This window comes from Mustela erminea, chromosome 10 (assembly GCF_009829155.1).
Source record: "Mustela erminea isolate mMusErm1 chromosome 10, mMusErm1.Pri, whole genome shotgun sequence".
NCBI classification, from domain to species: Eukaryota; Metazoa; Chordata; class Mammalia; order Carnivora; family Mustelidae; genus Mustela; species Mustela erminea.
This window is the reverse complement of record NC_045623.1, coordinates 84,653,331-84,680,188: the sequence shown is the minus strand read 5'-3', so window position 1 is coordinate 84,680,188 and position 26,858 is coordinate 84,653,331. Positions and strand designations below refer to the sequence as shown.

Below are 26,858 nucleotides of genomic sequence, written 5' to 3'. Positions count from 1 at the left end.
TGGAGAACAAAGATCCCCAAGATAGATAAAATAGGCTTTAAGAACACGATTGGCCCAATACCTTAGAGAAATGTCTAGAGGGAGAATCTACATAAAGGGACAATTCACAGAAGAGACTGGGGCATTTGCATTTGGATGGGAAATGAAAGTCTTTCCTCTTTGGAATCTCTTTTCCTCTTGGAACTTGCTCTGTGGATAACTAGGGAGACAGGACTCTGTCTTCTCCATTCCAACCTCCCCAAGTCACTTCCACCAAAAGTCCAAACGGAATGAAGTTAGGGGCCTGGTTCATAGGCTTTCCTCTAGTCTAGGCTAAAGGGTCTCCAGACTAATACATAGTCCCACCCAATTCATGAAGTGGGTGATTTATGAGATTAATAAAGGTGAGGGGCTGAAGTCCTGGGTGGTAATATAGAGTGATGTATCTGGAACTGTCCTGGGCAGCCAGCAGCCCTTTGAAACAGTGGCCAGTACTTGAGGAATTTCTTCTTTCTGGGGGAGACCCAATCAATATTTGGTTCAATATTCTGGAAGTGCCCTGAATTTTGGGAGTCAGATCATCTGGGAACTCAGATTGCAGGAAAAGCTACATGTCTTGTGGGTGAGGTCCCAAGCCAAGGAGGAGGAGGTTGTCTGTAAGAGGAGGAGGTTGGGATTCTTACCTCTAGAGGGGGTCTGGCATGGGAAGGGATGGGGGTTAATATCAATGCCAAGGTGGGCCCCCTGAGGAACATAATGTTACATAAGCAGTTGACTTCTTGGGGTTGACATACCTTATGGGATCCCTTCTGGGGCCAGGCAGGCTCATCTCAAAGGAGACCAAGTTCAAGGGTACTAATTTTTGGGTTAGTGATTTCTGTCATTGGTGGGATAATTCAATTTCAAATATTTTGTTCCGTTAAGACATTATAGATGAACTTCTGGTTTGTATAATATGGATGCAAGAGCTTTGTCACATTCTTAAATCTGCTCTTTGGATAACATCTGTCAGTATCCTCATAGAGATTAATACTAAAACAAATTTATTAATAGGAAAAGTCTGAGATTGGTGTATAAGGGCAGTAGGGGAAACTAGGCAGCCTAGACATAAGACAAGTTGGGGAGGAGGCAGTGATAAGAAAGAAAGGGAAGCAGGCTCGGGCCTTGGAGTCCCAAACAGGGAAGATAGAACATGGGGGTGGATTTGGACCTGGGCCCAACAACAGGGAGGCTTGGACTCTTCTCAGAAACGTATGGAAACAAGTGTCTGGACAGGATTCTGACCACAGGGGACCTCACAAATTTTCATTCTTCCTAGTTTTGCTACACTGTGTTGTATGGGCTTGGCCAGAGCAGACCAAAGGGAAGAAGCTGGGCTCAGACCACCAAAGGCTGAAGTCCAATTGGGACCTCTGATAGCTATGCTCTCTGCCTATGAGATGGGGATCTAAAAGGTTGGCTTCCCTCCTGCCCACCTGTCACACTCACACCTTGGGAGTTTGTCCACCTCCCCCAAGCCAAGGGTTCCACTGGACCCTGCCCCCTCATGCCAACTCCATACCTGAGCAGTGGGGGAGGGAGCCAGTCCAGTGTCCATCCAGCCCACACATACGGGTGGCATTTCCGACCAGAGTCCTCTTGCCGGTGCAACTGTAACGCACGACTGCTCCCACGGTAAAGCTGTCCCCAGACATCTGGGCATGGGGTGGGGAACCCGGATGGCCACAGGACACCACTGTGGGAAGAACAAACATATCAGCAACTCTGCAAAGGGATGGCTTGTCATCACAGGACACGTGCTAGCTTGCCATAGTGACAGGTAGAGAAGAAAAGAAAGCCTGCATTATCTACTGAAGTTTGTTTCCTGTTGGCACAACTACCTGACATTATCAGACAATGCCTACCCACCTTACTGTACATTTTCAGTATCTGTGAAATGAAGAGTAATACCTGTTGTTTTAAGAGTTAAATGAGATAATACCTGGGAAACTGCTCAGCATGTAGCAGGTATGCAATAATACCTGTTTTCTTTCTTCTTTGCCTCTTGTGCACACCTCTCCCTATTTCTTCACTGCCTTAGGACATACCCAAGGTGTCTCTGGCAGAAAGGTGGTACACATAGCAAACATAACACAGAACAGACAACCTGTCATCCTAGGACTGTCTGCACTGGCTACAGGTTCCCAAATAAGGGCCAGTTCTAGTCTTTTCCCAGCTGCATCTTATTTATAGATGCCCACAGCAATTGTCCCCAACTTGTCCCCTTCAGTCTGCAAGTTCCCTCTTCTGAAACACCAAATTGTAACACCACTGATAAGATTAGAATGCCAGATTATCTTAAGAAAATGAGTGCTCGCTTCAGCAGCACATATACTAAAAAAAGAAAATGAAAGCCCTAGCTTGAAAAGAACCCCATGTTCACTGCAGCATTAGTTATAGTAGCCAAAACAAGGAAGCTACCTAAGTGCCCACTGGCAAATGAATGGATAAACAAGATGTAGTGTATATATACAGTGGAATGTTACTCAGCCATAAAAGAATGAAATCTTGCCATTTGTGGCAACATAAATGGACCTCGAGGGCATTATACTAAGTGAAATAAGCCATTCAGAGAAAGACAAATGCTATCTGATCTCAATTGTATGTGGGATCTCAAAAAACAAACAAACAAACAAACAAACAAAAACAACAAAAACCCAAACCCAAACAATAGAACCTTTATATACAGAGAATAGATTTATGGTTGCCAGAGGCAGGGGATGGGAGGTGGGCTAAATGGGTGAAGGAGGTCAAAAGGAACAAACATTAATAAGTCAGAGAATGTAATGTACAGCACAGTGACTATGGTTACTAAAACTGTGTTACTAATACTAATACTTTGAAAGTTCCAAAATGTGAGCCAAGATGCCCTTCAACAGATAAATGAATAAAGAAGATGTGATCCATATACACAATGGAGTATTACATAGCCATCAAAAAGGATGACTACCCAACTTTTGTATCAACATGGATGGGACTGGAAGAGATTATGTTAAGTGACATAAGTCAAACAGAGAAAGTTGGGGCACCTGGGTGGCTCAGTGGTTTAAATCTCTGCCTTCAGCTCAGGTCATGGTCTCAGGGTCCTGAGATCGAGCCCCGCATTGGGCTTTCCGCTTGGTGGGGAACCTGCTTCCCCCTCTCTCTCTGCCTGCCTCTCTGCCTACTTGTGACCTCTCTCTCTCTCTCTCTGTCAAATAAATAAATAATCTTTAAAAAAAAACAGAGAAAGTCAATTATCATATGTTTTCACTTATTTGTGGAACATAAGGAATAGCATGGAGGACATTAGGAGAAGGAAAAAATGAAGGGGGAAAAATCAGAGTGGGAGACAAACCATGAGAGACTACGGACTCTGGGAAACAAAGAGAGGGTTTAGAAGGGGGGGTTGGGGGAATGGGTGAGCCTGGTGATGGGTATTAAGGAGGACATGGATTGCATGGAGTATTGGGTATTATAAGCAAACAATGAATCATGGAACACTACATCAAAAACTGATGATGTACTGTACTATCATAATACAATAAAATGTACATCAAAATTGTACATCAAAGCAAAAGTGTACATCAAAAACTAATGGTGTACTGTACTAACATAATACAATTAAAAAAAAGAAAGCTGCTAAGAGACTAGATCTTAAAAATTCTCAGAAATAAAATTCTAAAGCTGTGTATGGTGATGAATGTTAATTAGATTTACTGTGGTGATCATTTCACAATGCATACAAATATCAAATCATTATGTTGTATACCCAAAACTTATGTTGTATGTCAATTATATTTCAATTAAAAAAGGAAGATGAGAATACCAGAATTGAGATGTACAAGATAGAGCAGGGCAATGCTCAACGTCACTGGGTTTGCTTCACATTGTTTTTGTCACAGCTGATCCCAGCTTCTTTCATTTACTCAACACATATTTATTGAGTATCTGTTATATGTTAGGCACTGTTTTATATGTTTGGGAGGAGAATCTATGCTCTTATGGAAATTATACTCTAGTGGAGAAGAGATACCATAAACAAAAAATGTAGGTAATTCTAAGGGGTGTTTTGAAGAAAAATAAAGCTCCATCAGGAAAAAGGTATTTAAGGGTGGGCTGTGAGTGCTATTTTTGAGTAGGGTGGTTAAGGAAGAGCTCTCTGAGGAGGTTTCATTTGACCAGTGCTTTGAATGATCTAAAGAAACCAGTCATGTAAGCTTTACAAAAGAACATTCTGAGGGAAGGAAAGGCCCCAGAGGGACAGTGAGCTTGGTGTGTTTGAGGAAGAACAAGAAGGCCAAGCCTGCTGGAATGAACTGAGCAAGGAAAGAATGGAGGAGGACATGGATGGACAGGTTTCCTGGAACCAGATCATGGTACAGAATTAAGATTTTATTATGAGCACACCTACTGGAGTGATGTGATTTGATTTATTCTTTAACAAGATCTTTCTGGCTACAGTATAGAGAATGTTCCAGAGGCAAGAAAGAGGGTGCCATTGCAGTAGTTCAAGAAGAGATGATAATGACCTGGATGGACTAAACCTGACAGTATGGTAGAAGATCCTTGTAATCATTATTTGGACCCAAAAAGGGCACAGGGCACAGCATGGGTGATGATCCAGACACGTGACCAATGGGATAAAATGTGAGTTGGGCTGATGCTGTTCCTGATGACGGAATTTTGGTCAGGCACAGAAATGGCATGAGTAGGTCTTGGCTATCTACATCTCTCACTGTTATCTTAATGTGTGTCAGGTCATGTTCTAAGTGCCTATGGTGTATTATTTGCAAAGACCACTGTTAACAATTCCTCCCATCAAGGCATGGACCCTGTTTTGCCTCCTCTTGAATATGGGCTGACTTTGTGACCTGCTTTGACTATTGGAATGTGGTGGAAATGACATGGGGTGGGTTTTGGATTAAGAGGCCAAGCCTCTTAATCTTCTGCCCTCATTTCTTTGGAATACGACTGCCACCATGTAAGGAAGTCTGTCTTAGACTACTGAAATCACATGGAGACAGGAGCCATGTGGAGAGTAATCATGATGTCCTGGGCAATAGCTGGGACCAAGTTCCCTGACATGTGAGTGAGGCCATCTTGGATCTAGCTCTAGATATAAAATAAAGATATAAAAACTTTTATCTATACCTATACCTATTTCTGTATCTATGCAATCTCCAATTGGCGATTGTTTCTTTGGAGAACTCAGATTAATACACCTGCTAAGCCTTGAATTCTAGACTTACATCATTGTTAGAGAATACAAACAGTTGCTATTTTAAGTTTTGAGATGTTTGTTACACAGCAATAGATAACTAACTGGCTTCCCCTAGAGTGACTGATCCAGGAGAGCAAGGTGGAGGAAATATGCTTTATGACCTACTTTGTAAGTCACACACCACCACTTGACAGAGACCAACCCTGGTACAGTACAGGAGATACTACATGAAAGCATGAATACCAGTAGGTGGGGTCATCGGGACCATCTTCAAGACTGACTGTCCTATCACTGTGTGAATATACCACATTTTTTCATCCATTTCCTGTTGAGGGATTTTTGGATTGTTTTCTGTTTTGGGCGCGCCTGGGTGGCTCAGTGGGTTAAGCCTCTGCCTTTGGCTCAGGTCATGATCTCAGGGTCCTGGGATCGAGTCCTGCATCGGGCTCTGCTCAGCAGGGAGCCTGCTTCTCCCTCTCTCTCTCTGCCTGCCTCTCTGCCTACTTGTGATCTCACTCTGTCAAATAAACAAAGAAAATCTTTAAAGAAAATAAAATAAAATTTGTCTTTGGCTAGTTTGAGGACAGTGTTAAATTATGATATTGTCTAATGGTCTCTGAAAATGTATATGCAATGCCTGAAATTATTTATTTGTCACTGGTTTGATCTAGACCACTTGGGTATTTGTAAAATTACAAATATTCTTTTCCTGTGTTTTTTTTTTTTTCTTTTAAAGGAGAAAAAAGTCAACAATAAAAATGTTTGTGAGAAAAGATAAAACAGTGTCAATACCTTTTGGCTGCTGTGGGTAAGGAATAACAAGAAAAGGATGTAAGAGAATAATAAAGAGGAACAACTTATATTCAGTGTGCATTTGCATACAAATCAGGGAGGTGATGAACACAGAGAAGGTGAAATCTTACTGCATTTCTCAATTTGTCAATATAAAAACATTTAAAAAATGTTTTTAATGTTCATGCCCACGTCCAAATGGGATCTCCAGATCCTGCAGTGGCTGTTTAGTTTCTAACTGTAAATTAGTCACTGCAAATAAATTTAAATATGTACATAAAAATAGGCAAGCTAGATATTTAGCACTGCAAGTAATAGCAGACTTTCTTGCCTTACACAGAATACATATATAACAGGGGATGGAGGAAAAAGTATAAAATTACAATTAAGCAAAAAACAATAACACAAATTAGAATTTATGGTTGGGTGTAGGCTATGCTGAGTCCCACAGTAAAAGGAAAAGGACCCCATGCTGGCTCCTAGACCCCAAATATGAAGACTTGTACCAATGGCTGGCCAGCCTCCATGGCTTCCACTGTTTTCTAAAGCACTTTATCAGGGAAATAGCGTATGATATAGACCTGAGTCATGCATTTTCCTTGGTCCCTGCACATCTGTGCCAATTAAAACAGTTTGCTTTCACCTGGAAGGAACAGCTGATTTTCACTGACTGATTTGATCAGGGGATATGTAAAGTACTCTACAATTTTCTATAAGCCCATTCACAGGTATTTTTGCCTTCCAGAAGTAAAAATTCAAGTTAGCCTGCTAAAATAATGTCAAGATAATCATGAAACATCAGTGAAAATGGTTTTACTGAGAGTCACTTGGGATCTTATAGGCAGTGAAAGTTCCTCAGGGTCTTGTGTTTTTGAAATGTTCTCATCAAATCAAGGGAAAAACTTCTTTACTTTTCCCCCATCAACAAATGAATAGTCTAATTGGGTCCTGGTGTTGGCATATCATCTTTCTGGAAGTCCTGCTGAAGCTCATATTCAGAGTGAGTAACAAACATTACTGTCCTGGGGAAATCTGCTCTAAAAAGAAGAGCAGATCTGCCTCTTAGTTTTGGTTTTTATGTCCCCAATAATGATAGAATGCAGTGGTCTCAGTAATTAGTGAAGGCAGAGTTTAGCACCTTGTAAGTCCCAAATGAGAAAAAGAAGTTATAATTGGTTTTTTGGAGCAAAAAGTATCAGCAACTACTGAGCAGTCTTTTTTTAAAAAAAAAAATTTTTTTTTTTTTTTTAAGATTTTATTTATTTGACAGAGAGAGAGAGAAATCTCTGTCAAGTAGGCAGAGAGGCAGGCAGAGAGAGAGAGAGGGGAGGAAGCAGGCTCCCTGCGGAGCAGAGAACCCAACGTGGGGCTCTATCCCAGGACCCTGGGATCATGACCTGAGCCGAAGGCAGAGGCTTTAACCCACTGAGCCACCCAGGCGACCCCATTAGTCATTTTTTTTTTTTTTTTTTGAGAGATAATCGCTAGCTTGTTTCTAGGCTTTGGCTAGACTCAGACTTCTGCAAGCCTGAGAGCCTAGTTCATGGCTCTGGCAGATTAAGATCAGTCCAATAAGAAATCACAATGGAAACATAATAAAACATATGAGAAATAAGTCATCGTAAGTGAAAATCAGCAGAAACAACGATAGCAGAATTAGTCATAAAGATGATGATATTGTTATGATCAGATATAGAAGGCATTATATGTATATTTAATATGTAAAAGACATAAAAAGACATGTTTATAGAAGAACAGTACACTATAAATAATCAAGCAAATTTAAACAACAAATAAAACATTTCAAATACAAAAGAAATAAGTGAAAATACAAACTCAATGAATGGTTAAACCTCACCTAAGACATAGCTAAAATGATAATTAGCAAATGGTAGGACAGACAAGCTACTATGAACAATTTTTAAAGAACAAACTTATCTGTATAGCAAAATAATGAGAAGATTTGTAGGAAGAGGTGAAAAGCCCACCAAGCCTACTGATAGCTGATTATCTAGAACAAAATTTTAGTTAAACTTTAAATTAGGAGAAACAAACAGGGTTTTGGAGAGGAGGGGTATTGGGGTATGGGTGAGCCTGGTGGTGAGTATTAAGGAGGACACGGATTGCATGGAGCACTGGGTGTGGTGCATAAACAATGAATCTTGGGACACTAAAAAAATAAAATAAAATTTAAAAAACTTAGTTCAACCTAAAAGACTCCCAATAATATTAATGTAAATTACTAACAGGGAGAGAACCGGGGAAATCTATCAGAGATGGGAAATATGAATAAGAGTTTCAGACAGAGAATTGCAGAAGAAAGTCTAATGTTGGAGTCCCAGAAGTAGTGAAGGAAAAAAATAAGGAGGGACAATATTTATAGAAATACATAGCTGAGAATTCCCCAGATGTCAAAAAAGCCAGGAAGCTTAATGAATCCTAAGAAGGATACATAAAATATTTAAACACAATGTAAAAGAATTCAGAATGCCAACAAGAAAGAGAGGATTTTAAAGTCAGTGAAGTCAAAACAAAACAACCAAACTACCTAAAAGGTATAATGACTAGATTGAAAGCAGACTTCTCATTAATAATAAATTCCAGCAGAATCCACCAAATATGTCTACTTGGAATTCTGATCCAGCTAAATTATCACTTAATAACTACAGAAAATGCAGAAAACCAAAGACAGTGACAGACTTTATAAAGGAGTGAAAGACTGATAGCTGGCTTTTCCATAGCAATAAAAGAGGTGAGAAGATATTAAAAAGATTTCTTTAATGGGTTGAGAGAAAATAACTGTCCACCTGGATTTCTTAACCCCCCCAAAATATCCTTAAAAAACGAGAGACAAATAAACATATCATAGCCAAACAAAAACTGAATGCTTGCCACCTGCAGATCTTCATTAAGTAGGATTCTAAAGGATGCCCTTCAAACAGCAGGAAAATGTTCCACGAGGAAGGACAAGGCATAAGAAGAAACAAAAAAACAAAGAAAGTGGCAAATATGTCGATAAATCTAAGCAAAAAATAATTTCATAAAACAACAGCAATAATATATTGTGAATTAAAAAATAAGGTAAAATTGAGATATAAGAAAACAATAATGTAAAAGTCAGAAAAGCGTAAATGAAGTTAAAGTGTTCTAATGTTCTTGTATGATAAAGGAGGAAGAAAGATTAACTCTAGATTTTGATAAGTGAAATGTTCCTGCTATAATCCCTAATGTAGCCATTAAAATGTAGAGCATATAACTTACTTATTGGTAGAGAAGGAAAAAATGAATTATAAAAATAGTTAAGCCAGTAAAAAAAGAGAAAAAAAGAAACTGAATGGGTAGAACAAACAGAAAATACAAAATAGGATGGTAGACTTAAAATTTAAATATGTCAGTAGTTTGACATGTTTAAAGTGACCAAAAAAAAAAAAAAAAAAAGACTTTTAACCAAGAATTCTATAGCTAGCAAAATTATCCTTCAAACATGAAGGGGAAAAAATTAAGACATTCCCAGACAAATAAAGACTGAAAGAATGCACCGTTAGCAAACCTAGAAAGAAATTCTAAATTATAAAGAAATTCTACAGGAAGTCTTTCAGGCTGAGCTGAAAGGACTTGAAGGCACACGCAGAACTAAAAAACCCTGGTAAAGGTAACTACATAGGTAAATATAAACAACAGTATAAGTTTATTTTTTTTGTTTGTAATTTTTCTTCTCTTAGCTGAGAAATGGCCTGAAGCAGTAATTGGAAATCTGTGTTGGTCGGCCTGCAATGTCTAAAGATGTAATTGGTATAATAGTAACAGCACAAAGGACGGGGGAGGCAATGGAATTATGTAGGAGCAAAGCTTCTGTATACAACTGAAATTAAATTAGTATTAATACAAACCATGTTGTTATAAGTTAAAATGTTGATTGTAATTTTCAGAGTAACCACTATGAAAATAACTTAAAAATCCCACAGTGAAATAATAAAGAAATTAAAATGTTACATTAGAAAAGATCTATTTAATGAAAAATAAAACAGCAATAGGAGAATGGAGAACCAAAAAAACCTCCCCAAGCCCCAAAACTAAAAAACACAAGGCCATAAAATACATAGAAAACAAATAGCAAAATGGCAGATGTAAAACCTACCTTATCAACAATTACATTAAATGTTGATTAAACACCATAAGACAGATATCACCAAAATAGAAAAAAAAACATGATCCAACCATATGCAGTCTAAAAGAGACACACTTTAGATTCAAAGATACAAATAGACTGAGAATAAGAGATGGGAATAGATATACCTTGTGTACAGCAACCCAACAGAGGCTGGCATGGCTATCCTAATATTAGACAGGATAGACTCTGAGAAACAAACTAAAGGTTGTAGAAAGGGAAATGGATTGGGGGTTGGGGTAACAGGTGATGGGCATTAAGGAGGTCATGTGATGTAATGAGCACTGGGTGTTATATGCAACTAATGAATCATTGAACGCGGCATCAAAACTAATGATGTACTATATGTTGGCTAATTGAGTTTAAAGAAAAAAATAGTCATTAAACACCAAAAGTATATTTTCTAGTGATTAGAAGGATTGATTCATCAATAAGATATAAAATTATAAATATATATGTACCTAACAACAGAGATCCCAAATACATGAAACAAAAACTAACAGAATTGAAGGGAGAAATAGACAAATCAACAATAATAGTATGAGATTTCACTACCCCATAGAACAACATGACAAAAGACCTACAAGAAAATATAGTGACCATGCTATAAACCAGCTAGACCTCACAATCATCTGGAGAACACTCCACCCAATAATAGCAGAAAATACTCTCTTCTCAAGCACACATGGAATATTCTCTAGGATAGGCCATGTGTTAAGTCCTAAAATAAGACTCCATAAATTTAAAAAGATTGAAATTATGAAAAGTATGTTCTTCAACTACAATGCAATGAAATTAAATGTAACAGAGAAAAATTTGAAACATTTACAAATATTATAGAAATTAACCAACCACTCCTAAATAATCAATACGTTAAAGAAGATATTGGAAGAATAATTAGAAAATACTTTGAAGTGAACAAAAATGAAAACAAAACATACCAAAACTAATGAGATGCAGCGAGAGCAGTGCTCAGAGAGAAATTTATAGCTGTAAATGTCTACATTAAAAAGAAGAAAGTTCTCAAACCAACAACCCAACATTTCCCCTTAATGAACTAGGGAAAAAAAGACCAAATTAAACCCAAAGCAAATAGAAGAAAGGAAATAACAAAGTTAATGGCAGAGATAAAGAGAAAAACAATAGAGAAGAGAAGCAAAACCAAAAATTGGTTCTTTTAAAATATCAATAAAATTGACAGGGACGCCTGGGTGGCTCAGTGGGTTAAAGCCTCTGCCTTCAGCTCAGGTCATGATCCCAGGGTTCTGGGATTGAGCCCTGCCATCAGGCTCTCTGCTCAGCAGGGAGCCTGCTTCCTCCTCTCTCTCTGCCCGCCTCTCTGTCTACTTGTGATCTCTGTCAAATAAGTAAATAAAATCTTTAAAAAGAAAAATCGACAAATGTGGGGTTGCCTGGTGGTTAAGTCAGTGAAGTAAGTGTCCCACTCTTGATTATGGCTCAGGTCCTGATCTCAGAATTGTGGATAGTCCCGTTTTGGGCTCCATGCTCAGCAAGGAGCTGGCCAGAGAATCTTTCCCTCTTCCTCTGCCCTTACCCCAGCTCTCTCTTTTAAATAAATAAATAGATAGATAGACAATTTTTAGAGAAAAGAGAGAGGAGAGAGAATGATTCAAATTATTAAATAAAAAATGAAAATAGGGACATTACTACCAACAAAGCTTCTAGAAATAAAAAGGATTATTGAACATTATGAACATGAACAGTTATATACAAACAGATTAGATAATCCAGATGAAATGGACAAATTCTTAGATGTACACAGACTACCAAAACTTACTCAAGAAAAAGTGGACTATCTGAATAGAATTACAGCAAAAAAAAAAAAAAATAGAATCAATCAATAATAAAAAAAACTTTCAAAGAAAAGACTAGAACTAGATCACTTCGCTGCTGAGTTCTATCCAGGTTTTAAAGAAGTAATACCAATCTTCCTATTCCTAAAAATAGAAGAAGAGGGACATTTCCCAACTCATTTTAGGAAGGCAGCATCACCCTGACACTAGAGCCAAAGACATCACAAAGAAAGGAGACCACAGGCCAATATCCCTTACGAACACAGCTGCAGAAATCCGTAACAAAATACTAGCACATGACGTCCAGCAGTAGATTAAAGGGATTATACCATGACCAAGTGTGATTTGTTCCCGGAGCACAAGAGTGGTTCAACAGAGGAACATCAATCAATGTAATACACCATATATTGACAGAATGAGTGGGGGGTGGAGGGGCCACAGGGTCATTTCAATGGATGCAGAAAACGCATTTGACAAAATCCAACACCATTTCATGGTAAAAATGTTCAACGAACTAGAAATAGAAGGGAATTTTTTCCACTAGAAATAGAAGGGAAATTTCTAGTTAGGAAGGGAAATTACTCACTCATAAAGGAATTTACATAAACTTTCCAGCTAACATCATACTTAATGGTGAAAAACTGAAAGCTTTTCTCCAAAGACTAGGAACAAGAGATGGATGTCTGTTTTGCCACTTAAAAAAAAATATTATTAAGTAGGCTCCATACCCAGCCTCCAGAGTCTGTGGCATTTCTGCTTCCATCCTTCAAAAGAAAGGGGGTCATGTGTTGTTTTTCTGGAAAAGCAAGGAAGGGGTAAGGTGGGAGAGAGTGTTGTGCCAGACAGCCTGTCACAAAGGAAGGGACCCCTGAGAGCTGAAGAGAAGACTAACTACCAGAGAGGAAGGAGAATAGGCTTCTGGCCCAGAAGAAAGACAGTACATGAATTGGTGTCGGAAGTAATCCTACAGGGCCCAAGGAACAGCTAGAGTGACTGCCATTGTGATCTCTCTCTCTCTCTCTCTCTCACACACACACACATACACACACACACTCAAGGAAGACTGTTCTTGGACATGGGCCACCCCATCAGTCTGCACGGGGGTCACTTAGAGTAGATGACCCCTACTTACAGAGGCACTGGGGGCGGGGACGATCCCACGTGCCATCGCCCTGGCAGCTGAGCACAGGGGTGCCCAGGAGGTAGAAGCCGTGATTGCACTGGTAAGACACGGTGGTGCCGTAGCTGAACCTGTGTGGGCCGCTGGCGTGGACTTGACGAACACTGTTTTCTTGGTGCCCAGGATCTGTGCAGTTGATGACTGTAACGGAATGGGACCATCAGACCCAGAAATACATATGTGAAGATTTTCTTATGGTTTTAAATGAGAATTCCTAAGTCCCAACAGGCATGCATTCCCAGTAGGGCCATATTTCCAGATCGAAACTGGTAGCACAGAGCCGATCCCACCTGGGAGGACGAGCTGGTCCTCAGGCAGTTGTATGTTCTGATCACTGACCTTGATCACCTGGTTAAAGGATAGGTTTTTTCACATCTGGCTAGACTCCACCTCCCTGGAGAAGCCTTCCCACCTCCTCCCAGTCTGGTTAGCTCTCCCTCCACAGTGCTCCCCTGCACAGACCTCTACTGCTAACTTTATCAGGCCTGATGAGGAGTTGTTTGAATACAGGAGTCCCTGGACGGCGTGACTCCCTCATCTCTGGGCGTCCCATCCCTGACCCAGCAAAGCTCATCAGCTGAGAAACAGATACATATGAGCTGACTCCAGCAGGGGCTGGTCTTTTTCTGGAACATGTTTTAACCACTTTGAAGAGTATTTCAGGGAAAGATTGATATCCTGGGGATAAATTTGACTGCTACATGCTGAAGTGTTTCCAAAGCAGCTTAACTCAAAACCAGAGGGGTATTTTAGGATAATGACAGTACATTTATAACCCATGATGTGTGCTTTTGCTTTTAAAATGCTTACTGTGGTCTCCTACTCGTCATATAAGGTGGCGGGACAGGTATTCTTTTCTAAATTGGATAAGTTTTTAGAGTATAAGTTACTTTTACCTCTGATGAGCCTCTCTGAAGCTCAGAGAAGTTGGCATCACAAAACGAATACTTAGCATGTACTGACTGACACTCTTTACGGCCTGTGCTGTAAATCCAGTGCACCGAGCACCAAGTGGTGTCCTGAGCAGTAAAGACACCAAGGAATTTTCAGGGGAGAGTAGGCTTTTCCCACCTTGGCACTATGCACATTTTGGCTGACAATTCTTTGTTGTTGGGGCAGTCCTGTCCATTACAGGATGTCTAACAGCACCCTTGACCTCTACCCACTAGATGCCAAGAGATGCCCTCCACCTGTGACAATGAATAATGTCTCTAGACCTCTGTCCCCTGTTGGGGTGGGGAGATGGATAAAATCATTCCCATTTGGGAACTGCTGGTCTAGAGAGAAAGGACAAACCAGCAATTATTTTATTTAATAAGCATTCTGAAAGGTCTAGCAGAGAAGTTTCCAGAGGCACAAAGCTGTTTATCTTGCCCAGTGGAGGGGGGTGAAGCAGGAAGAGCTTCCAAGGCAAGGAAATGTTCAAGCTGGTTCTTGATTGTTGGGTAAAAGTCAAGGGGGACAGAGAAGAACACATTCGACTGCCAGGGACTGCCCAGGGGTTATGCACGGTGTGGGAGAGGACACTGAAGAGGTTCAGTGCAGCCAGACCCCAGTACAGAGGTCAGGCCATGGCAAAGAACAGTACAGATGTGAGGGCAATGGTGAGTCTGGGAAGGTGTTTTAAACAGGGAACAATCCGATCAGATTTGCATTTGAGACAAGTCATTCTGTCAGCAGAAAAAATGGGCTGGCGGGAGCAGGACCAGAGGCCACAACTTCTAAGATTTTAGCCCATCCCTCGGATTCTGAGAACAGTTGCTGAGCTTGTTACTCTGGGAAGGGACCGTTACGGGTGGGAGCTGGAGTTACAGGGGAATTTGCATCTCGTGTTGTGGAGGTGGAGCACAGTTCTCGAGAAGGGGATGGGGGATAACGACACCCCCCAGCAGTCAAGTTCTAAACTCTTTCCTGCCTCAACACATGATCATAGGAAGGCACAACACCAGGTCATGGCAGTTGTTCCTGTGTTTTCTGGAATGCTCTTTCCCTCAAAATGGCATCTTCAAAGGTTACCACACGGATGTTACTTTAGGGTTAGTTGTGATGCCTCTTGATTTATTTGAAAATCTGAGTCCTTTAACACCAGTTACAAATGACCTATGACACACTGCCAATCCCCGTGCTCCTGCACATACTATAATGAGGAGCTATTGTCCCAGGGACTCTGTGTTCTCACAACAATAAAGACAATCCACCTCCAGGTCAGGGCTGGACTCATTCATGTTCTGCCCGAGTTGACGCTCCACTCAGACATCACTGAGTCTGTCAGGCCCTTCCTGGGATGAGGCAGCTCCATTCATCCCTACTGCTGTGACCAGCCTCGAAAATCTTTAGAGACTATTTCCTAAGTAGCCCAGATGGGGCCAGAATACCCTCTGCCCAGGGTCTTCCTTGGGTTCTGTTCTTCTTCCTGCTTCCTCTCAACCCCTATGCTCTCAGTTTTGTATTTTTCATTCTAACTTTCCTGCTTTTTTCTTTCTTCAGGAATGGGGCTTCATCGGATAATGATGAGTATTTGTCCTGTGCAATGTAAACAAGAAGACTGCTTCTCATTTCTATTTTGAAAGGCACACCCTGTTTGCTGTGCTTATGTAACCAGTGATGAAATCTTCACACAGATAGACATGGCTGTGTCTAGGGGTTGAGAAAATCCTCATTTATGACCCTCTTCTGCTCTCAGTCTTCCCCATCTGTGTCAAAATCACGCTAGGACTGAATCTGCTGGCTTTTGCTACTGAGTCACAGAGTCCCAAATGGCAGCAGTCCTGGGGGCCAAGTGCGAGAAGAAGGGGGACTCACTTCTGCAGGTGGGCAGCATGTCGCTCCACTGCCCGCTGGCCAGGCACTGGGACCTAGCGGCCCCCTCAGCCACATACCCGGGATTGCAGACAAACTTGACCACATCGTTGAGGTTAAACTGGTTGCCCTGAGTGAGGCCGTTGACCGGGTTGCCTGGGTGTCCACAGGTAATTGCTGCAACCAAAACAGACAAGAGGTAAGCCCTCCTATTATTCCACAGCCCCAGAAGCTCATCCTTTTCTCGCCTGGTATTTCTCATGAGCACAGGGGAAGTTCAGCCCTACGTCTAACTATGGTCTCTTTAGCAGAAAAACCTTTATCTCCTGAAATCAACATGTGGATACACCTTCTTCTGGGAAGGTGTATCTGTAGCTTGGACAACCCTAGAGAAATCCTTCTGTGACTCCCCATGGGGCCTCCGGCCTGGGTTGTAGGTGTGTTGTCTGGGTAGTCAGCCCTCCCTCCTTTTCTTGGTCTCTGTCCCCATGGCTCCCCCTCTCCACTCTCCATCCCGGATGTGATGGCCACCCCTTGGCTGGATTCAGACCCAGCCCATCTCCGGGCCGTGCTTGACAGAGCCAGAGTCGACACTCACCCAGCCTGAACAGAGGAACTGCTTCCCTGCCCGACCTGTGGGCTCCCCCTGCCCCACCCATGGTGCAGGCCAGCCTCGGGAAGCCGAAGCTGTTGTTGAGAGCACAACATTTCCCCTCTCCTCCTTCCAGATGAAGGAGTGATTTCTGGCCTTTCTCTGGGCTCTTTTACTGATTCTGGCCTAGGTCATGTGGAGCTGCCGATCTGTGCGATTTGGGTAGAATGAACAGTCATGCTTGACCCGATTGGGCCCCTTCCTCTCAGGACCTAGTGCCCGTGGGCAGCAGTGCTCTCTGGTGCTCCTCTGAAGACGGCGCTCCCTCCTAACAATGGCGGGGTGCTGCCCCTGCAGTGTGTCTCTGATGGTGGCACTCCACCCCACCCTGGGTTTTTTCAGCAGACCCCACTGGGCTCTCATGTGAAGCTATGGCTTCTGACTTAAGCTTTATTAGTAATGATGGTAATATTTCGGCACCTATGCAGGATTTTGTAATTTCTTCAGCCATAGGCTGGGTGGCGACAGTGGCCCCAGTGCTGGCAGGCCTGGCCCCAGAGTACTTGGGTTACCCTCTGTCCCAGCTTTCTTCCTTCCTCCTCAAACGAGTTCATCCCTCCACCCAGGCACTGGTTTCCCTGAGGTTTCTCCAGTATAGGGGCCTGCCCCAGAGCCTTGGCCCCTGCTTTCCTCTCTGCCAGAACATCCTTTGGCTCTGGCCCTCATATCCTCAGATTTCCCCTCAAATGTCACCGAGTCAGTGAAGCTGTCCCTTATGACCCAACTAACAACCTCCCAGCACTGCCCAGGCCCTATGCCTTCTCCACTTTTCTCCACAGTAACTGACACACTCTACATGTAGTTCTCTGTCTGTTCATTCCTTATCTCCCTCCGCCTGAGGGTAAGTTGCACGAGGGCAGGATATTTGGTTTGTTCCTCGCTACACACTTGGGGTCTGTACCAGAGCCTGACATGTAGGAAGAGCTTGAGCAATGTCTGCCGAGTGAAGGAACGTGTGAGGTACAAACAGATGGATGACGGGCCTTCGGCTTTGCTCCTTAGTCCTTAGATCTCTCTAGAACTTGCTTGGTACCCAGTCTCTTTGGACTGAATTCTCAGGTAATGGTCTTGCCAGGACTTTCCCTTTGTTCTGGATCTTGAGGCTGAGAAACCTTGAGGAATGTTTTCTTACCCCAACAACTGGATCCATAAAGAGCCTACCCCAAACCCAGCTCGTGTGAATGTGGATGGCGGGGCAAGAGAAGATAGAGCTGTTTCTGCTGTGGCCAACTCTGGCATCAGTCTGGGTCTATTCTCTTGTGTAAATCCCAAAAGTAGCATCTCTGACTCTAGCGGACAGAGCTGGGCAGAGCGGAACACACATGGCTAGCAGTCTGTGGGGTTTGAGTCTGCCTCATTAGCTAGGATGAGAAGGAGTTTTAGGGGCCAGCTGACCAGGATTCAGCACTCGGTGCTACCCTTTCCTTCCTTCAGACAATTCTCTCTGGGTTCACTTTCTTTATCTTTAAAGTAAGGTTTTGGATTTCATAAGCAGAATTGCTTTGAAAATAGATTTGTGTATTTACTTCTCAATCTTGCTGAGTTTCTTCTCTGTGCTAGGTACCCTCCTCTGCCCTGATGCTACACAAGGAGGGATATGAGATGGTCTGTGCCATCAGGGAGCTCACTTCCCAGTCCAGCAGAAGAGCGGTTGGGGAAGCAGACTGTTGTAGGACAGCGTGCTTGTGTGGGACAGGCACACACGCAGCAGTGACATCTATCCTCCACAGGGGAGAAAGAGGGTTGAGGAGAGTTCCTGGAGGAAAGAGCAGACCATCTAAGCTGGGTTGCACAGATGGTGAGGACCCTGCCAGATCAGCAAGGTGGTGGGAGAGTGGAGATAAGCTTCATAGGGTCTGTGAACCCCCAGAAATGACATGCCAAATGCTGGCTGAAGGCAGAGGGCTCAGGAGAGGATTTGTTGCTCTTACAGATTCACAGAGGGTCATAAGCCCCTCCCCAAAGGCTAAAAACCACTGGTGTCCAGTGAGGGAAGTGTGCTGAGTAGAAAACCTTTGGGGGTACTGCCTTTTGAAGGACAGGTCACCAAGGTGCCTGCAAGGGAAATGGAGGTATGGTCAGCGAGGCAGTAAAAGAAAATTCGATGGGGGTGGGGAGACGGGGGAGGTGTCCCCGAAGCCACAGGGAGAGCCTCAAGAAATGTCAGATACCCCAGGGAGCTCTGTTTCTCTGGGGACCCTCACTGGTACAAGCTGCAAAAAAGAGGTGGAGAACACCCCACCAGGAAGGAAAATCGAGGTCTTCGTGAAGCTTGTGTGCTTCCTCAGGGCTTGAAGGAAATTAACAGAAAGGAAAGGTAAGCAGTACAGAGGAGAAAGTTAAAAGCAGATTAGGGTCATTAAGGAAGTAGGAGGGAGGAGATCTGGGCATCAAGAGAGGGCATAGCCTTGGGCCTGGAGAGACTCTTCTACAATTAGGAGGGAAGGGAGAAGGACAGACGCGTCGATGGGAAGCAGGAGCTAGAAGGAGTTACTGTCTGATGGCTTCCTTCATCTCTGCAAAATAGAAAGTGAGGTTATCTAATCAGCTAATCATTACTGGGGTCCATCTACATTATTTCATTGCCTCCCCACCACCCTGTGAGGCAGGCACCACTGTCCTCCTCAGAGCCGGGAATCTCATGTGGGGACAGTTTCTCAGCGGTTCACCTGAGTCCTCAACCCAGCTTCTGTGTCTCCATGCTGCGTTCGCTACCTGCCTTAGCCCTTGCTGAGAAGGCAGGTGGAGGAGGTGGAGGAGGTGGAGGAGGTGGAGGGCAGGTCTTCAGGAATGCGGTGGAATCGCGCAGGATGTGTGGGAACGGGCAGGAGAGCTACTGGGAGAGGTGGGATTGCTGGGGAGTTCTGAGGGTGATGGCTGCAGAAACCCTGGACTGACACGGGGTGACGGCTCACACAGCCCCGACCACAGAGTTGTCACTTATAAATGCTTGTTTTTTTCCTCCTGCCTTCCTCCTCCAGATGCCCCCCACAGCTCTGAGCTCTGGGACACAACGGGGATAGGTCCAAGAGGTCCTGGGTTCTGTCATGTGGCAGCGTCGACACCGCCACCGTCATAGCAACAGCAAGAGCTGGCTTCACGCATCTCTTGTGTCCTGTTTGCACTGCTTTGGGTCCAAAAGAGCATTTATTTAATCCCCATTATACCCTGGAGTATCTGCTTTTTGGAGAGAAGGAAGCAGACTTAGGCAGGTCAATGAACCCATCTGAAGTCAGAGAGCCACAGGATAGGTGGTGGGAGGTCTGGGTACGCCCCAGGCAACCACGGTCAGGGGCCAAGTGTCCAGATGCTTTACTACCCTGCTTTTTTGTGCGTGCTGGTTTTAAAATCAAACATCTTTAGGCTTAGGCAGACATTCTCCACTTACTCCCAGACCCCAGCATTCCCTATTATTTATAACCTGAATCTCCACATGCATAGTCTGTGCCAATTACTTGGAGGCATCTGAATTTGCGTCTTCTGGAGAAAACCAAATGTTTTGTTCAGGCCCATCTGGAAGAGTGACTGAATATAGATGGGTCTTGCTTTGTTTAAACCTAATACTGAAACAGCTATTAAGGCTAATTTTTCACGCATTGTTTATTCAGTGCATCTCATTATTTTATTGCCCCATCTCATCTATGAAGAACCAGATGAAGAAGAAGAATTCAAAACAAAAACCTGCCTTAAAAAATTAAACAACAAAACTAGCCCTGCATGTTACATAAAGGCTCACTTTGGGGAACTTTAAAAAGTGAAGAATTTTCCAAATTACTTCTAGGCAACTGAGAATAATGGTGGTCATCTAAATTAAAAAAAATTGCAGATGAAGAAGAAGAACAAATAAAACTATAGAAAGCCCAGGCTTGCAACATAACCAAAACAGAGAATGCTATAAACTTTAAATTATGTGTAAATTGAAAACAAACATGACACCCGGGAAGAACTTGCTCACACTTCTATCGTGAGCCTTTGTGGAGAGCAAGACTGTACGGAAAAGGAAGAGCGGGGCAGGGAGCAGCCCAATATTGATCTGAAGTCACTGTTGCAAGAGAAAGTCCATCTTAAATGTGAACAAACTGAAAAAAAAATCCTAATAGGTCAGTGCAATGACTGTAGGAAAGGGGCATAAAACTCTACAAAATTTCCTAAATACCAATAGAAATGGGGAAAAAAATAGTAAGGAAAACATCATAAGGGGTGTCTGGGTTGCTCAGTTAGTTAAGCATCTGCCTTCAGCTCAGGTCATGATGGCTGGGTCCTGGGACTGAGTCCCTGGAGCTCCCCGCTCAGTGGGGAGTCTGCTTCTTCCTCTGCCTCCACCCTGCTCATGCCTCCCCCTTTCCCCTCTGCTGCTCCCCATGCTTGTGCTCTCTGTTAAATAAATAAAATCTTAAAAAAGGAGAAAACATCGAAAACATCACACAGAGAAAGAAATAGCCGAGTATGATATCTTGCCCGTAACAGTTACATAAAACAGGACATATGTAAGACCAAGCGTATGTCATAGAGATAAACCTAAATGAGTATAACTAAACTATTAAAAGAGAAATGTTTCAAATGGTCTCACAAGGCAAGGCCCAACTCTCTGTGGTACATAGAAGTTGGAAAGGGTAAAATATAGGGATAGCTCAAAGTATACCAGGCAAACATTAAAAGGATGAAAAAGTAGGGGATATAAGCTTAATATCAGGCTGGGGGCCAGTCAAGCTACAAAATACTAAGAATGACAAAGAAGACATTTTAAAGGCTAAAATAACAATTTGCAATGTAGATATAATAGTTCTGAACAAGTATGTACCAAATAACACAGCAACTACCTTTATGTAGCAGAAACTAGAGGAAATGCAAGGAAAAATAGGTAGAAGAACACTAAGAATAGAAAGCTTTAGGACACACCTCTCAGGGCAAAACAGGTCAAGTGACAAAAAGTCAGTAAGCATACAGAAGGCACAGATGACAATCAAGGCACATCTTATGATTATACACCGAAATTTACACCCTACCCCCCTTTCCTCTCAAATGCCCATGGAACATTCAGAACGACTGATCAAATATGAGGTCAAGAGAGCATTGATAAATTCCATGGGATAGAAATATTACACACAGCATGATAATATTAGAAATGAATAACAAAATAAAAGTAGAATGGCCCTTCTTGTCTGGAAACGAAAAGAACATAACTATTAAGAAACTTCTTGGTGAAAGAAGAAATTTATACCCATATTACAGAATTTCTAATAAACAATTAAGCATTAATTATTATCAACTTTGGGATCTGCTTAGAGAAGTTATTGGAAGACATTTCACAGCCTTAAGCTCTTATATCAGTAACAGTAAAAAAAAAAAATGAATATAAATGAATTGGATTCCCAACTCAAAAGCTAGAAATGAACAAACAAGTTAACCAAAGGGAATACCAAGGAGGGTGATGGTGAAGGCAAAAACAGTAATGAAGGAAGCCAAAAACTGAAAATGAGATGCAATGATGTGTCTTTCAAAAAAAAATTAATAAAGCGTACAGAACATCCAGCAAACCTAATCAAGAGCACAAGGGAGCAAGTCCATGTTGAGTCTGAGCCCGTGACTAGGGAGAGTGGATAACATACTTACGCACACAGAAAGGGGTCTTGCCCGACCAGAGGTGATCCTGCTGGCAGATGCGCACGGACATGCCGATCAGGCGGAAGCCAGCATCACACTGGTATACCACGCTGCCCCGATAGCTGTAGTTCTCCCCATTGATGTGTCCATTGACGATGGGCTCAGGGGTTCCGCAGTGCCCAGCTTTGGTGGGAGATGAGGAAAGAGTGTAAATCAGGGAGGAGCTTATAGAAGAGGAGTAGGAGCTTGGTTAGGGTGGGGGAGTCTGGGATGGTGAGGAAAAGGACCAAGGACCCAGCCACCCATCCAGGATAGCCATTCAGGAGTAGCCATCTAGGAATGGCTTTAGGGATCCTAGACGTGATGGAAGAGGCAAGCCCAAATCCCAGGGTTGAATTCCAAAAGGCTGTCCACCTCTGGACTATAGTTTCTGTGTCTGTCCATGGGTTAGAAATGATCACTGTCACCTCCCTGCCTCTGGGATTGACTCCCTCTTTTTTTTTTTTTTCCATCAAAAAGCATTGACTGAGCATCTACTGGAAGAAGGGCACCTTGGTCTACATTAAAGCCATCAAAGCCTAGTGGAATTGAAAATAACTGTGCACAAATAGGTGGTTTGGTTAAATCCATTCTTCCTCCTCCTTGAGTGGCAGGAGACACAGATAGTGTAACCTAGGTGTTATTTTATTGAATGGGGTTTGGGTAGAGTATATTCCTAGCATTTCCACTGGTATTCTTGGCTCTTTGTGGAAATAACTCATGACTGTATCCCTAACAGGGGCCTGGGACAATGGGAGGGCAGCGCTGTTCACTCTGGAGATCATCCTCCAATCTACACTGTTAGGTCTGTGTAGCTTGAGACCCTCCTTTGGACTTGAGGGATCTAAGAAAGAAGTGAAAAGAAAGAATACCTTAGAATCTAAGGTTTGGTAGGGAATGGATTGGCCATGGGGAAAATGAAAAATTTTGTCCTTTGTAAGCCAGGTTGTTTTTGTATTTTTGTCATTTGCTTATTATATACATATATGTATGTGCACATATACACACATGTGCATACACACATGTAAATACATATGTACACACATGTATATACACATGTATGTATATATGTATATGGATGTATGTTTGTATGTATGTATTCCTTCTGTACACATGTGTATCTATGTATGTACATATGTATAAGTATGTGTGTGTATATATTTATAAATAGAACTTTGTCTCATCAGACTTGAAGTTTTTCTCATCCTTTTGGGTGTCCCAAGAGAAGAAAGTTCAAGGTCTTAGTCATGGTGGATGTCCAAGAGCTGGTGTTTGGCTTAAGCACTTTATGCCATAGATAAAATGATACTGTTTGAAGACTGGGATCCAGCTTTAGAAAGCTCTAACTTGTCTTATGGAAGGAAACATGGGCAGGGTAGGTCTGGGGAGATCACTCACCAAGGCAGCGAACCTCGGAGCCACTCCAAAGTCCATTGGCCATGCACTCCCGCACCCTAGAACCAACCAGCGTGTAGCCAGAATTGCAGGAGAAGATGGCTGTCGCCCCGTAGACGGACAGTGTTCCAATGCGGTGTCCGCTGGGCGGGATGGGGAGCTCTCCACAGGAGATGACTGAAATGGATCACAAAGTGCTCAGTGAAAAGTCAGCCCCATGAGGAGGGACCATGCTGCTTTGGAGTAGCAAGAATAATGACAAAAATAGGACCTGTTTAACTTTACTGGGTCTCATGAGCAGAATATGGGGGCACGAGAGTGACTTGCACAGTGTTAGCCTGGTGCAGTGATTCTCAACTGGAATTATTGCCAGAAGGAGCCAAGGAGCTTTCAAAATGCTCAGGCAGTATTCTGGACCTACAACTCACGATCTCTTGAGATAAGGCCCAGACATGTGCATATTTAAGAAAAGCTCATCAGGTGGTTCAGGTGGTACCCTGGTTAGGAACCACCACACTAGAGGTGGAGATTCTGTGGTGCCCTGGGTGTCCAGCGCAGACACTGCCCATTGATTCCCTTGTCCTTTCTGCTGAGAGCAGCGGCCACCTCTCATTCCTTCCCAACAGAGCCCTGCATATTGCCACTGGCTGGTGTGGGAGGTGAGGCCTGATGGTCAAGGCTGCACTCAAATGTGAGAGCCTCCATTGTGATGAAGCTGTTACATGCTCATGACTTCTGCTCTGCCACATACATGGTTACATTCCATGGTGGGGTCTAAACTTGGATGCATAAAGACAATAGTGACTTAAATCATGGGAGTAGGGAGGATATCACTTCTTCTCCCATTTAGTCTCAAACTTTCCACTCCTCACGGACATGTTATTCCCTTTTACCCCATTATAAACACCTACCATCTCTATCACATCCTTATTGATTAAGTAAATACCATGAGTATATCCCATTGTAGTGGGTGTTGTGATGGGCCACTCACACCCCCATTTAGGATGGGAGGACATTTATCCCCAGATGTTGGCAAATGACCCTCAGCTGCTTGCCCTCTTCAGACTGCTTTGGCTGAAGAGTCCTCCCATCTAGATCATGCTTCTTCCTGGGGTATTCTGTACTCAATGTTTGGTAAGTGTTCAGGTATAAAGGCCTTTAACCCCAACCTGTGGCAGTTCTGATGGACCATCCCAGCTTCAGAGCTCCCTGTGGGGTCAGTGGAAGGCCATCCTGATACTGCATCAGAGGTCATCTGTGCCATCTTCTCAATACTGCTTCCTCCCCTTCCCTTACATAAGATGGTGGAGAGCTTAAGGGTACTCCCTAATAAACCTCTGTCTCAGAGTTGCTTCCAAGGGACCCTGACCTTGGAAACTATCTTAAAAAACAAAAACAATTAATAATATAGAGGGAGAGGCAGACACTTAGGTGTCTAACCCCTTGTGCTGTACATGCTCCCATTACACACACCCTATTATCATTGCTTCCTTACTTGGTCTGCCTCTCCTGCAGATTATAAGCTTCATTGGGGGCAGGAACCATAGCCTTTGATCTTCATACTCTATAATACCTGGCATGAATGTTGAACACATGGATGAGGGGATACTCACCTGGACAAAGGCAGTTTTTTTTTTTAAGATTAATTAATTTATTTGACAGAGAGAGAGAGAGAGAGAGAGAACAGTAGGGGGAGCAGCAGAAGGAGAAAGAGAGAGAGAAGCAGACTCCCTGCTGAGCAGGGAGCCCCATGTGGGGCTTTCATCCCAGGACACTGGGATCATGACCTGGGCTGAAGGCAGTTGCTTAACTGACTGAGCCATCCAGGTGCCCCCAAAAGCAACTTGTAAATAAGATGAAAAGATGCTGAGAAGTACTTCCTTGAAGGAGTAAGACATCTCCACAACTCCTGATTCTAGGTGAATGTTCAAAAGGAGGAACATTGCCATCCCTGGTGATACCCCTCCTCTCTCCCTCCCCAGGTATGGAATAGCTCAGATGGGAGGCACTGTGCCAAACTTTCCCGCCTTCCCCTCCTGGGCTTACTTTGGCAGGTGGGCATAGAGTTCCCGAGGCTCCACTTGCCGTTGGCCTGACAGCGGATGACCCTTTGCCCAGTGTAGTAGTAACCAGGGTCACAGATGAGCATCAACTGGGCCTGGAATTGGTACTGAGTCTCAAAGATGAGCCTCCATCGGCCGTGCTCCACGCTGATGCTGCTGACGTCAGGACAGGTCACAGCTGGGGGGACAAGGAGCAGCGAGGAGGATTAATTAATTAATTAATTAATTATGGAGGACACTGGAGAAAATCCAGAGCTAGGGCCTGGGAGACTGTAATGCAGTAGTAAGAATCTTGAGTTGCCAGGTAGGTTTGTTAAATGAATGAAGTGGCTGGGGGCTGGCGGCATGAAGCAAACTGAAATGGCCAGATCCACAAAAAAAAAAAAAAAAAAAAGAAAATAAAAGAAAAGAAAAAAGGGGAGGATTGTAATCAGTGCTGATTGTTAGAAGTGAACTTTGTAATTTATCTTTGGTCAGATCTTTATTTTTCAAGGTGAGCTAGAAATATGGATTTTTATGTAAACTCTCACAATTTTAAAATGTTGGGAAGCAATTCAGAAATTTCATAAAGCACACCATAGGCCAAAGAAACAAACACACAAAAAACAAATCAAAAGTACAAAACTCTATGTCTTCAGACTCAATATGGCCCCATAGGCTGCAAGTTTGTGACTCTGGCCTTAAAGTGAACTGTACCTCTGTCATTTTAGAGGTAGGTTTTTGTTTTTTTTCCCAACTAACACCCTTTTTTCTTTTAAATTCCATTAGCCAACATAAAGTACATCATCAGTTTCTGATGGAGAGTTCAGGAGTTCATCAGTTGCATATAAAACATTTTTGACTTTTGTGATCGAAGGACATTTGTGCAAATGTTCTGATAGTTTTTCCTTCTAAAAGGAACTTATTCGTAAGTTCTGTGATGTTTTATTGAAACATCTCAGGGTGCAATGGTCTATTAATGCTTTGAGAGCAATTTCAAATAAAAGCCCAACTTGGTAGATGACACTCTCCACCTGTCTGTTTTCCGAATCCCCAACCTCCATGTACCCGCTTTTTAGCTCACTCCTTGCAAGAATCTTTTCAGCTGCATTCCCAGCCCCTCCTTATACCCATCTCCATTGCCCGAGGACT

General features: G+C 42.8%; 1 protein-coding gene across 6 annotated transcripts in view; it reads right to left on the bottom strand.

The window, feature by feature from the left end:
• Positions 1–26,858, bottom strand: part of CSMD2 (CUB and Sushi multiple domains 2) — a 601,873-nt gene that overhangs the window by 41,883 nt on the left and 533,132 nt on the right. For all 6 annotated transcript variants that reach the window (XM_032302441.1, XM_032302440.1, XM_032302436.1 and 3 more), the window contains exons 51-56: positions 25,711–25,905; positions 23,668–23,841; positions 22,240–22,413; positions 15,978–16,151; positions 13,128–13,316; positions 1,541–1,714 (exon numbers count right to left, since the gene is read on the bottom strand). In XM_032302441.1, coding sequence (XP_032158332.1) covers positions 1,541–1,714; positions 13,128–13,316; positions 15,978–16,151; positions 22,240–22,413; positions 23,668–23,841; positions 25,711–25,905 — 1,080 coding nt within the window. The remainder of the gene's footprint in view (positions 1–1,540; positions 1,715–13,127; positions 13,317–15,977; positions 16,152–22,239; positions 22,414–23,667; positions 23,842–25,710; positions 25,906–26,858) is intronic.